The sequence below is a fragment of the Nelumbo nucifera genome, chromosome 3, assembly GCF_055504915.1.
Source record: "Nelumbo nucifera cultivar China Antique chromosome 3, China Antique-T2T, whole genome shotgun sequence".
Lineage (NCBI taxonomy): Eukaryota > Viridiplantae > Streptophyta > Magnoliopsida > Proteales > Nelumbonaceae > Nelumbo > Nelumbo nucifera.
This window is the reverse complement of record NC_142651.1, coordinates 95384740-95398031: the sequence shown is the minus strand read 5'-3', so window position 1 is coordinate 95398031 and position 13292 is coordinate 95384740. Positions and strand designations below refer to the sequence as shown.

Here is a 13292-nt window from a genome sequence, read left to right as displayed (position 1 = left end):
ATTGTTTTCTTTTGATTAAATTTATTTAAATGAACATTAGGGTCAACACTATCATTTTCCATTGTCATCTAATGGAAGATTGATTAAATCCATTGCAAATTATAAGTGGTGTTTTAGTAAAATTTTAACTATAGGGTAGATTTTAATAAATCCATGGAACTATAAGGGGTATTTTAGTAAATGACCATTTTTTATTATTTAGCTTTCGCTTAATAAATCCCATGCATCGCATGGGTCCCCGCTAGTATTTATATAAAAACTAGAAAATCACCTTGGAAGGGTACTATTATGATATTTTTATTCATGTATTTCGACAAATTTTGTTTGATACGGATAAATTTAGGTTATAATTTTATGGGCAAATTTATTAAAGTATCCTTACGGTTTAAGAAATTAACTAACTCTACCCTTACTATTTACATATTGTCTTAAAGTATCCTTAAGATTTTTGACAATTGCCTACAACTTTCAACTTTCTCACTCTCTATTCACATATAACACCAAGTGACTGATATATTTTTAGAAATTTCTAAAATACCCTTTAATGGTTTTGGTGTCCTATTATAAATGACAAAAACCCACGAGGCCAATGACCGAAGGAGAACCTGTTGTTGTTGTGGCAATGGCGCAGGCAGGGGAAAGCATGAAGGAAAACCTTAAACTATGATTTGTGTTATCTTACAAAAAACAAAAAACTAGTAGCTCAAATGTTACCTTAGATTGAGCTAGAGTTTGCGTCTCTGTATCTTAAATTCCGAGTTCAACAAGAATGAGGTGTAGAGAGAGGGAGAAACGCCAATGATGGCATTGGCTTCTGGGTTCGGGTGGCTCGACGGTGACGGAAGGATACCTGAAGACCGGAGAGGTGATTGGTGAAGGAATAAGGTTTGAGATGAGGAACGAACCGCCCGAGTTGCACCCCTCCCAACTTGAAGCACAACTGAACTGATATACCAAATAACGGTAAATCGAAGGTAGGGCTATAGAACAAGAATGCAAATGACAATGAAATGTATGATGCTGCAAATGTAATTCCGTTGTAGTCTCGGCTCTCACCCGAGAGACCCGGGTTCGAGTCCCAGCAACGGAACATTTTTTCGTCGAACATAGTTACACCAAATCTTTTTCTCTTTTGCCTCCTACGTCCCACCCTAAAATACCAATTTTCCCAATAATCTTATATTTTAATTTAAGGGTATTATAGTCAATTGACAAAATAAAAAACGAATACAAAACCCTAGCACGGCTTTCATCCTTTTAGGGTTTCTTTCATCTCTCCCGCTTCTATCAGAAGAGCATCAAACCTCGCGGTTGCCACCGTAAGCTCGCCAGCGGAGAGCCATGGTGATTCTCTCTATCTCTGCTTAACAGTCAATTTTGAAAAAGGTGTCTTTTATTCTTTCTAACTAAGCTTTTCTACAATCAAATCAGGCTTCGGAGAAGAAGCTTTCGAACCCAATGAGGGAGATCAAAGTTCAGAAACTCGTCCTCAACATTTCCGTCGGAGAAAGTGGAGACCGTCTCACCAGGGCCGCGAAGGTTTTTCTTACATATCCGAAAACGCCAATCTACTTCACATCCGATATTCTTCACTGGTTCATTTTATTTTGTTTTTAGTTTTGACTTGGTTCCTATTATAGGTGTTGGAGCAGCTGAGTGGACAGACCCCGGTGTTCTCAAAGGGTGAGTTCGAATTTATCTTCATCGGATAACTTCATTTTCTCATGTGTAAGTTCTTATCTTTGGATATTATGTGCGGTTGTTCAACAGCTAGGTACACTGTTCGATCTTTTGGGATCAGGCGTAATGAGAAGATTGCATGCTATGTCACCGTTAGGGGTGAGAAGGCAATGCAGCTTCTGGAGAGTGGATTGAAGGTGAAGGAATACGAACTGTTGAGGAGGAACTTTAGCGATACTGGATGTTTCGGATTCGGAATTCAGGAACATATCGATTTGGGAATCAAGTAAGCCATAGTTCCTCTCATTGTCCATAAATATCTGATTTTTCTAAATCTAGTTGTTATCAACGATTTCCTTCATTGTTCAAATCTAATTTGTACGTTCTGTTTGCCTTGGGTATAATTTTTTTTTTTTTTTTCTGTCAATGGTTAATCATATACGAATCTGTAGATTATAGATTGTACCTTGCTTCTTGCTTCAAGTATAAATTGCTTTTGGAAATAATATTGTACTCTTAATCTGCTGTATGATCGTTTATTAGTGTGACTAATGAACTGAGGTGGTTAACATATGCACTTAGCAGTACTTATTTCAATTATCCTCTGTTACTGGTTTGGATATGTTTAAAATGTGTTATTGATCAAGAGGAATAGTTAGGATGGTCTATACTTGAAAATGGTTTGAGAAGGCTCTTTTTCCCGATTCCTTGACATTGCAGGTTGCTAATTCTTTTAAATTTATTTCAAGAGCTAATTTGATGATTAAGTACGGAGAATTCTATAGCTACAATAGTTACTGATCAAAAAAAAAATCTATAGCTACAATAGAAGTTGCTTTGATATGATATATTCTCAGGAAAGTCACGGGTAGTTATAGACGTTGCTTTGTATTGAACTACTGTGCCTTTAATTTAACAATGGACATGGGATTAAACTGAAGTTACAGAACAGAATTCTTCTGGCCGGCCCCATATAGTTGGTATAAGGCTTGGATGATGATGATGGTGTATTTAACTACCATATATATCTTTTATTACATTGGAATAAAGCATGGATCTTCAAGTCATCAACCTTTGTGTTCTGTGTATATGTTTGCTTACATTGGAAACTGATTTATACCATATGATTCTTCCATTTTGAGTCGGCCAAGTTCGTTCTCATGGTTTGAGGCACTCTCACCTGTTTTCCTCTTGTAGAAAGAAAAACTCCTATTAATTCTAGGACATGGAAAGGCAATGTTTAGTTTGAAGGAAAAGGTAGGGAAAGGAAGGGAAAGCCAGGGAATGCCAGGGAATTTGTATGTAAAGGTTTCCCCACCTTTCCCTTCCTTTCCCTACTTTTTCCTTCAAACCAAATAGCCTAAGGGTTTTCTATTGCTCTTGAAACAACAACATACACAGTTTAGAGGGTCTCCTTATTTTCAAATCGTTGCTATATTGGTTTCTGTTTCCCATAAGGGTTTTGAAGGTTAACATCCTGCAATGGATTCTATCAAGGTTTAAAATTATTGTATAGGCAGATCATTGATATTCCAAATATCAACGTTTTGGGATTTTGACCTATTGCTAGGCAGGCCTAAGACCTACCCCTCTGCCCTATTTTTGAAAAAACTAAAAAAAGTAGGATGAGTGTGGTACAAAGTACTGGTACACCCCTTCTGCCATATTGGGATGTATCAATTCTTTGAACCTTGGGTTTTAGTAAGTAGTAATTACCATTGTTGCATGGGCTCTCCTAATTGTCTGTATTGGATGGTTCGAGTTTTGACACCCCACAGATTCTTTTGGGTACATCTATGCAACATTTCCCTTTTTATCTTCTGATTTATTTGACATAAATGAATAACTAATGTACAAGGTGAATGGCATTTTTCATATTTGAACATTACTTAGTAATAATGGCAACATTTTAGGCCCTCCTTTTGCATGTATGCAATTTTGGAATTCAAAAAATATAAACTATTTTAATAGTACACATGTTGGATTATAACCCGTTTGTTTTCTGTGTACATGCAAACTGGCCGTTATTCATTGTTATATTATTTTTTTACTTGCCAGGTTTTTTTTTTTTTTATCCAGATTGATTTGCTCATTGGGATAACGAATATCTTTGCTAATTTCTTTTTTTGGGTGTTCCCTCTAGCTTATTCTTTGATTAGATATAGCCAATTTTTTTCTTTAAGTTGGAGACCAAGAAGGAACTTTTATTGGGATAGATTAATGGTAATGTCCTGATTGCTAATGCTAACTATCTTGAATTGTGTCTAATTCATGTAGTTCTTTGTAAGTTCCAACACAGGCACGATATTTTTTCTGCCATGCTAGGGAATTTAGTTCTATTCATGTGATTTTGGATTTTCAATCTTTCTGTAGGACACTCCTGTCTAAATAGAGACTATGTAGTGATAGAAGTGGCATAGTTTGTACTAGTATTTTTTAATGATTAAATTTGGAAAATTTAGCATACTATTTTAATTTTTGATTTTTATCAAATTCCATTGTAGAGTCGTTATAAATAAGGTTGATGAAGTTTTAGTAACTTCTTTGTAGACTTATAGTTGTGTCCTTTCGCAAACATGACCACCATCTGTATAGATTTTAACTCATCCCTGTTATATGCATGTTTATATCCATATACATGTTTGTGTGAATTGCACGCATGTTCACTCATGCACTGAAATCCTTTTTCTTGCACCCAAGGAGATGAGATGTATTGAGTACGTTCTTCTGTTCTAGGTATGATCCTTCTACAGGCATTTATGGTATGGACTTCTATGTTGTTCTGGAGCGTCCGGGCTATCGTGTTGCTCGCCGTCGTAGGTGCAAATCTCGTGTTGGGATCCAACACAGGGTCACCAAGGAAGATGCGATGAAGTGGTTCCAAGTGAAATATGAAGGTGTAATCCTCAACAAGTCTCAGACTATTGCAGCTTCGTAGAGATCCTACTCATATATATCAAATTTTTAAGTTTTGGCAACTTAGTAGACCGTGAATTTCCCTTTCATTTTTTTTTGTAAGAGAATTTTGAAAAACGGGATGCTATTGGTAGTTTGTGTTAATTGTTTTAACTTTTAGTTTCGTCTGTCTATTGGAATGCATTTGATTATTAGCTATCATTGCGAATACAATATCCAATTTGTGTTCCTACGCCATTTTCTCATTTTGTTACCATATCCTGTCTGCAACGTTTTTCATCTTTTTTGCTAGTCCAGTTGCCTTTTAGTCGTTCCACTTAAATGTAATGCCATGGGAAAAGAAGATGGTTTTGACTTTGGAGGTATTTCAGTATCAGTGGATGTTTAAAGCCTTTGACTTTTTGGTTTATCCTTGAAACTAAATCATTTTAATTGCTTCTGTGAATCTCTTCATCATTGACAAACCAAATCAGTTAGCTGCTTAGAAAGAATGAGGATGGTGAGGGAATGAAATGCGATATTCTTCTTTTTCAAAAATCACATTTCTCATTTCTCATGCCTTGGCCATATTTGGTTTGTTGAAATTGGTCTCATTCTTTTAATCCTTGCTTATTTTGTGTGAGAACGGGCAAAGAATGAAAAACTTGAGTGCATTTGATTACAAAATTTTTGCCACGAGTCTCATTTTTTAATGAAAAATCAGCCCATAGCACAAAAATTGGAGTAGAGTAGTAGACAACAGCATGAAAAATAATCATGTTCCATCTTGCCCATTTGTATTTTTTTTTAAATTTTATGTTGGCGATTATAAACAGTTGGCCTAGGTTTACAAAAGCACGTCATTGTCGTGGAAACTTACGAAACTTACGTTAAAATACATTGATTGTCAGCCATCCCTCATTATACATCTATGCCAATTATTTTGGATGCTTGGGCTAGCGGTTTATGACCATTGGCACAAAGGATTTTTGAAGAATGAAAATGAGCAACATAAGTCACTTCCTATCTAAAAAGAATTTATTTTTTAGGAAAACAGTATTTGGTTTATATTAATATTTTTTCATTCTATCCATTTTTACCTATTTTTGTAGAGTTTAGAATTTCATCTGGGTAAGAATGAGAATTGAAATCATGGTCTAGATAGATACATGCAATGACGTTTAGCTATAGATACAATTTATGGAGCCATGCAAGAATGGGAGAAAGTGGCATTGTGAAGTTGGTGCCAAGGTTCAAAATATTGATACGTCGGTAGGGCGTATCAGGCTATATCGGTACTATTTTTTTATTTTTTTTAAACTAGTTCAGGGGATCAGTTTAAGGCTACTCCATCCCCTGAACCGGTCAGAACCCCAATACACCCTTTGTAGGGGCATATCAAGGAGCTCCCGAAATGATACGTATCGACCGATACATGTCGATACTTTGAACTTTGGTGCAAAGTTAACCAAGGGAGATGAGATATTTTTTGTGAAGAATAGGGAAATGAAGGGTTGAATCTTGGAGGTTTGGCTTTCAAAAAAAATGGAGGTTCAAAGTAAATTATTTTTGAGGGCGGTGATTTGCAATAGAGTTTTCATGGGTTAGTATTGTGACTACAATGCATCTCTCCTAGGGAAGTCGGGTCTCGTTGGATGTGAGTGGATGCAATGGCTACCAGTCAAGAAGATTTTGAGCAAAATCATAACGACTTGCCCAGTTTGAAGTGAATACAACAGCTTTTGGTGGTACCTTGAGAGGTTGCAATAGACCCAAAAGCGAAGGTAATTCACTAATTTAGGAAGTTGGCACATAGGCCATGTTTGGTTCAATTCTCATTTTTTCTTATTTTTATCTAAGACGAAATTCTAAAATGAATAAGAATGGGTAAAAATAGGCAGAATGAGAAAATATTGTTTTGAACCACACTTCTTCCTAAAAATGAATTATTTTAGACCGACAAGTGTCCTATGTAAAAGTACTTTTGTAAAAGCACTTGTGATTTCATAAAATACTTTTATAAAAGTGCTTTTGTAAAAATACTTTTATAAAAGTACTTCCGTAAAAGTATTTTTATAAAAGTATTTCCATTAAAGTTCTTTCGTACAAGTACTTTTGTAAAAGTTCTTTCATAAAAATACTTGCGTAAAAGTACTTTTGTAAAAATACTTTCATAAAAATGCTTGCGTAAAAGTACTTTTGTAAAAATACTTTCATAGAAGTATTTTCATAAAAGTGCTTTTACAAAAAAATTCTTTTATAAAAGTACTTTTGCAAAAGTTTTCGTAAAAGCATTTTTATAGAAGTGCTTTCGTAAAAGTGTTTTTATTAAAATGCTTTTGTGTAAAAATGCTTTCATTAAAATACTTTCGTGTAAAAATACTTTTGTAAAAATGCTTTCGTAAAAGTACTTTCATAATAGTCTGTTAGTAAACATTTATGGCAGCAGTTTTATTTATAGGCAAAATTTCCTCGAAGAATGAAAATAAGCAAAATAGGGCAATGATTATTTTTCATGCTACAGGCTGCATCAATTTTTGTGTTGTGGGCTGATTTTTCATTATAAAAAGAATGTGGCCCATGACAAGAATTTTGTAATCAAACACTAATGTTATTCATTCTTGCCTAGAACGAGCAAGAACGAGGCCAGAACAGTGAACAAACATGGCCTTAGCAACTTAACAAAATGGATGATTATCATAGTTCATACCCATTGAATTTGATTTTTTGCCAGAATTGATGGGTGAATTTCGAAGATAATAGCTCAAGTATTTTATTCTGAAAATTTAAGTCCATCTTACAAGAACAAATGCAACCTATATGTTTGCAACTGCATATGCACTGCTCTGGGGATCAGACAACAAAGGAATATTCAGCTTATACAACTAAATTTTACTTCCAAGTTTCAATTCCCCCGCTGAATCACCCCACCGATTATCATTGATCATCTTGCCAACTTTACATAAAAGCTTATCAGAATAGTGTAACTGAACTCGACTGGGCCAATTTAGATATCAACCCAGAGAGAGGGGAGGGGATGCTGAGAAAGTTGACGATGATTTTATCCCAAGTTCAATTAAAGCAAGAATAAATCAACTCACTTTGCACCAGAATATCTCCAGCAAGAAGGAAGAACAAAGACAAAAAATTCTGGCCCCTGAGAATCACTTCCCAGATCAGGAAGCCTCAATCTGTCACTAGGACAATGACGAGCCCTTCAACAGCTCAACCAGGTCACCCTTCTTCAACCTTGAGTAACCTTTAATTCCTCTAGATTTTGCTAGTTCTTTCAGCTCAGTAAGTTTCATTTCCTCTATTCTCCGTGATTTTTTCCCCCCAACTGTGGTGAATGATACTTCTCTTACTGTAGTTGCTTCAACAACTTTTGCTCTTGGGGTTGACAACGATGGGATCGGTGATCTCTTCACAAATTTTGATGGAGGCCTCGTCAATTTAAACTCTGCTCTTGGAGAATCATCCTCTATTACGCGCTTTTTCTTTGGTTCAACTCTTCTCCGGGGTGCTATTTTCCCATATTTCCTAGGAACTGTATCTGCCAAAACAGAATAATCAAGGTGAATAGAGCATCCGGTATAATTTATAGAATGGGAACATCATTTCTAACCCCCCCCCCCCCCTTTTTTTTTGCTACAGATTTTCATTGCATGGATGGATACAAAGAGAAGCACATCATTGTGTGTTCTGCTAGCTTTCTGCCCAGTAGAACTGTACAAGTACCAGCACTTGTCCTGGAAATAACATGTGGGGGAATCACGGCCTTGGGCCCGAGTCCTGTATCCCAATTCAAAAATGTTTTTTCCAGTCACAGAGAATTGTCAAATCATCTAACTAGTCACAAAGTTGAATATTTCCCTATCAACTGCATGGGATACGGCACCATCTCACTAGTAATTACCTTGTTTTCTGGATTGGCGGAGAACTTCCAAAACTGATTCTGCTGATTGTTTTCCTTTAGAATTGTCAGAGCTTCTCTTCTTATTACTTCCAAGCCCTCCTGAGATTGAAGACTGTATCCGTCTAAATAATGCAATTATCTCCTCCTGGTTGGAACCAGAGGAATTCCCATCAGATGACAGAGGAGTCTTCAAATTATCATCCTCCTTTGGAGTTCTACCAGATCCAATGTTCCTACGTGGACGGCCTCTCCTGCTTCCTTCAGACCTTATGCTTAACACAGTTGATTGAATTAATTTCCTTCTGGAAGCAAAGAGCAGAGACCCATCTGCAATCTCTGTCAAGTTCAATAAGCTGCATCAAGAGATGATCCCTCAGTTTGTAGTCTGACAAGATGGTTTAGGTCTAGTCCAAAAATTAAGAATACATAAAATATCAGTTTCTTGATTCTTGCTTGACCTGGAACTGATAAACATAAAATCAGTAGCCTATTAATGATAATCCAAACCAAGACAAAAAACATGAGTCATCTCAATGAACATTAACTGTGAAGTAGGCATTGTGTATTGTCAGCTTCAAATGTCACCACAGCTTTACAGAAAACCAAACTGAACAGTAGGAACAGTTTTAAGAAATTTTGGTTTCAAAATTTTTAGGGTCTATACAGAAAATTCTAAGGATTAATGCATACATTTTGAACTATAACAAGATATTCTGTTGACGTGACAAGACTTAATTGGATCCAGCTTGATGTTTTCCTTGAACATAAAATAGGAATCTCAAGCATTTAGGAACTGTTTGTAAGAAATATAATCTAGGAAAGTGATCATAGTTGTGAATAAACTTGTGGAAAATATCAGATATTTTCTTTTTAAGTAAAGATGAAACATTTTCTAGGATATAATGTCTTTTTCTTTGTTTCTTTTTAAGGGCTACACAGGGGGAGGGGGGTTGCCCATCCCCCAACCCATAAGCCCCCCCTCCCCAATCCAGGTGCGGGCAGGTTGGCACCTTGCACTTGGATATAATGTCTTTGATTCCACAAAGAATGGACTTTCAAAGTAGATGACCTGTGCTTTGTGAACTTGATCATTCAAGGTTTGAGGAGGAAGCAACTAAGTAGTAGCCAACAAACAATTGTCTGTGAAATAATCCCATCGTGGGGATCCAGTGCAATCATCTCAAGAAGGCGGCTGCTGGTGTAGTTGGTAAAATCACACGGGGTGGGGGTTGGATTTGGATTGAAGTTTGAACCCGAGACCTGGGATTGGATCTTGCCTTGATCTTTAACTCCTAATCACTGACCATCTTACCTACAAAAAATATGGAACTACCTTGGCTGTGGAATATGCATGTTGAAAAACAACTCTGCAACTTCATTACATAAATGCCAATTTCAGAATAGATGTACAGGATGCAAGACAAATGCAGAATAATTCTTGTTTCCAAAGCAATTGAGGTTATATCTCTTGTGAGTCATGATGTTGGAGGTTAATTTAACATATGATGATTGAAGCGTCCTAGTTCAGGACTGCATCTGATTTTTTTTTTTTTTTTTATTTCTTTTGAGTAGCCCATCCCCCAACTCATGACTGCGTCTGAATATTAAAAATGTATTATGTAGAGTGAGATGAGATCTCTCATGAAATCAGGGATTATTTATTTATCTTCTCTCTCTAAGTCTCATGACATCAGGGATTAATCCAATAACACAAAAGAAACACGGAGTTTCAGTATTTCATCCAAATGCTACCATGAATATGGGATGCCAAGTTTCTGACCATACACTTACATGACCAAAATAATTCAAAGCTCCTCAGATGTCTCTTCAGTTCCCCATTAGCCATCATAGGCTTCAGAAATTGGAACGAAATAAAGTTAAAGTGAGCATCTCAAAAGATATACATCACTGGAGCCATTTTAGTAAAATTCAGTGCTTTAAAAGTGAGAGCTGCAAGAAGAGCACAAAGCCCTTCTAGCACCTGAGGGGCAAGACGACTGTGGGCCCTGATGAAGCAAGGTGCAATTTTTTGAAAAAAAAAATCAAATAAAAACATTAATACATAAAAAATTGTGGAAATCTGAATTATAAAAGACCTCAGGTAGCCAGTGCCAGAATTGGGTTATGGCCTTTACTTGATTTGATTAACTGACTTTTCAAACTTCCAAATTCCAAAAGACTAATCCCATCTCTACTCTCCTCTATACTCCAATAATCAATCATCTAAGATCAAACTGACTCCATTAAATACAGTTGCATGACAATTTCTAAAAGGAAAAAAAAAAAAACGAATCGACAACAGTCATATAGTTAGTAGAAATATCTTTGTCATTCTCAAAACAAAAAGTCTATTTTCTTAAATCAGTGTTTGAAATAGAAATTTGCTTCAGCCATTTCTTTCCTTTCTGAACTAAGACTCCTCTGGAAAAAAGAAAACTAGCAGAATATATATAAAACAAAATGTAAATTGTTCCACCAAATAATCAGAACATGGTATTTCGATGCAAAAAATAAAAAGAGGCAAATGGAGATGCAGAGAACACAAACGTCAAAGGAAAAAAACAGGGTTAGGGTTTGTGAAGTGGAACAACCTTTCTGGGAGAAAATGGATACTCCCAGCTTGGGCTTGATGGAAGCTGGGACTCTGGCAAAGCAGAGGACACCGTTTGGAAATACCATAGCAGCTGCATGCATTTTTTTCCTCTTCCTTTTCTTTTACCCTCTGAAAACTGAAATAAGAAGGTTAAGGGGATGGTACCGTACGCACCCCCGTCCCTCCCGAACTCGGACGGAATACAAAACCTACAACTCATAAACCCAACCAGCAAAGCAATTCATTAGGGACCATTGGCATTGGGTGGTCACGGGTTCCCGGCCCACGGTTCAACGAGTTCCTGGTGGAAATTAACCCGGCAAAATTTCAGGCTTCAGCTTCATCCGTGAATCAGTTTCAGATCATCAGATGTATGGGTGATCATGGGCTGGGCAATATTGGGCTTTTGTCATTAATACATTATTACTGATAATATGTTATAATATATTGTGAATTATATAAATATAAAATATTATATAAAATATATCATATAATGTAAAACAAAACATATATAAGGCATGTATATCTAATATATAAATATATCGTGGACCAAGCTTAAAAGTGTTAGACCCGGGCTCAGCCACCAAAATTTTCAGGCTTTATACTTAGGATGGATCAAGCCTAAGCACTAAAACATGACCCCTAATTAGATGATGAGTTATAGGGCTGTCACTTGGGTGGGACCTATTGGATAAATAGTCATAGAAAATTTAGAGGAATAGCTTTGAGGTGTATTTAAAGATATTGTCTTTAAAATGTTATTTGTCTCCACTCTGATTTATTGAATTTTTTGTTGGGTTTTTAGTAAATTTATTCCTATAATATAACATAGTTTAACATGAGAAATTACAATCAGCAAAGTTGAAAAATCTTCAAAGAAACTTTATGTGAAAGATAGCAAAATAAACTGAGAGACAAGAGTGTTTTGTAGTGAAAAGTGTGCAAAAACATGTGTGTAACCCAACTTGGTTTACATCCTTTTATAGATTTTGGAGAGTCACATTGAGGAGTGCGTTTATTTGAAGAGGCTCTTTCTATAGTCATGGTTTCTGATGATGCGCAATCTGGCCGGTCTTATCTGTCAACGACCTTGCCTCTGAGCTAAGAAGCAGGGAACCTGAAACGGAGAAGATGAGGAAGCTCCGGGGGGAACCCGGTGTAAAGGCTCCGAAGCTCAAGTTAGAATCCTTCAAAGGCAAGATAAAATCAGATAGAGCAAAGTTTGCATACCTCCTCTTTGGGGGGGTGGAGAGCCTTTTATAACCACCTCGCGCACTCACTCCTAGACTTCTGTCAGGTCGGGAATGATTACTTCCGTGCTTCTGCCAGTTCGGGCGTCATTGCCTCTGCTGGGGCAGAACCATCACTGCCCTTTTTGTCGGAGCCGTCTCTGTAACTGGAGATGGCGGTGGCAGGTGACGGTGGCAGGTGGCCGTTGAAGTGCGGCCGTCAAGCGTCAGATCCCAGGTCAGTCAGGTGCGCCGCCCCTGGATACGAACTCCTTCGGTGTCAGGTTCAGTGTGGTTTGTCCATTTCAATGCTCTGGAGGCGAAGTGCTTGGAGCGGTGTGCGAGGCGAAGTCTTGAGTTCGGATAGGGGAGGTGTCCCGAACTGCCATGAGACGAGCCAGTTCGGGTCACTGCTTTGTGTGGTTCGGGGCCAAAGGGAGAGTTCGGGCTCCTCGTAGGGAGTTCGAGCTCTTAATAGGGAGGTCGGGCTCCTTTTAGGGAGTTCGGGCCCCTTGTAGGGGGTTCGGGCCCCTTGTAGGGGGTTCGGGCTCCTCTTAGGGAGTTGGTCTCCTCGAGGGGAGTTCGGTCTCCTCGAGGGGAGTTCAGACTATTGGTCTCTTCCCTTTGGTGTTTGCACCCTAGGCATGCTGCTTTAAGTGCCGAGCTACTTGTTTTTTGCCACGTGGCGTGATTTGCGAGGTCGGGCCAAATCTTCCTTTATCAATTGCCCCCCACTCCTCGTGCTAAGGGTCTTGCCCTGGCGCGGGGAGTTCGCAAGGTGTTAGGTAGATTTGCCCTGCACTTTGAATCTTGGTTTTGACGGCGCGAGGTGCGTTGTCAGGGTTCCTTGGGTTTATTCGAGCGTCCATTAGGCGGGAAGTGCGCCGGCCTGCCTAAACGCTGATAGATGTGGCGGCACGCGCTTTATTTCGAAATTTCAAAAAAGCGCGCCACTCAGGGGGCACGATAGCGGGCGTCT

The 13292-nt window shown here is 37.8% G+C and overlaps 2 protein-coding genes across 2 annotated transcripts; one reads left to right on the top strand and one right to left on the bottom strand.

Moving 5' to 3' along the window:
- The first annotated feature begins 1210 nt into the window (after positions 1-1210).
- On the top strand, positions 1211-4828 carry LOC104589734 (large ribosomal subunit protein uL5-like). The gene is made up of 5 exons (XM_010248149.3): positions 1211-1344; positions 1432-1539; positions 1641-1683; positions 1771-1966; positions 4417-4828. Exons 1-5 carry the CDS (start codon positions 1342-1344, stop codon positions 4616-4618), a joined length of 552 nt encoding a protein of 183 aa, XP_010246451.1. The 5' UTR covers positions 1211-1341; the 3' UTR covers positions 4619-4828.
- Positions 4829-7315: 2487 nt separating this feature from the next.
- Positions 7316-11447, bottom strand: LOC104589733 (Rho termination factor). Its single transcript, XM_010248148.3, has 3 exons — positions 11083-11447; positions 8492-8827; positions 7316-8128 (listed from the first exon to the last, which is right to left on the bottom strand). The coding sequence occupies exons 1-3, from the start codon at positions 11183-11185 to the stop codon at positions 7773-7775; spliced, it is 795 nt and encodes a 264-aa protein (XP_010246450.1). The 5' UTR covers positions 11186-11447; the 3' UTR covers positions 7316-7772.
- Positions 11448-13292: the final 1845 nt, after the last annotated feature.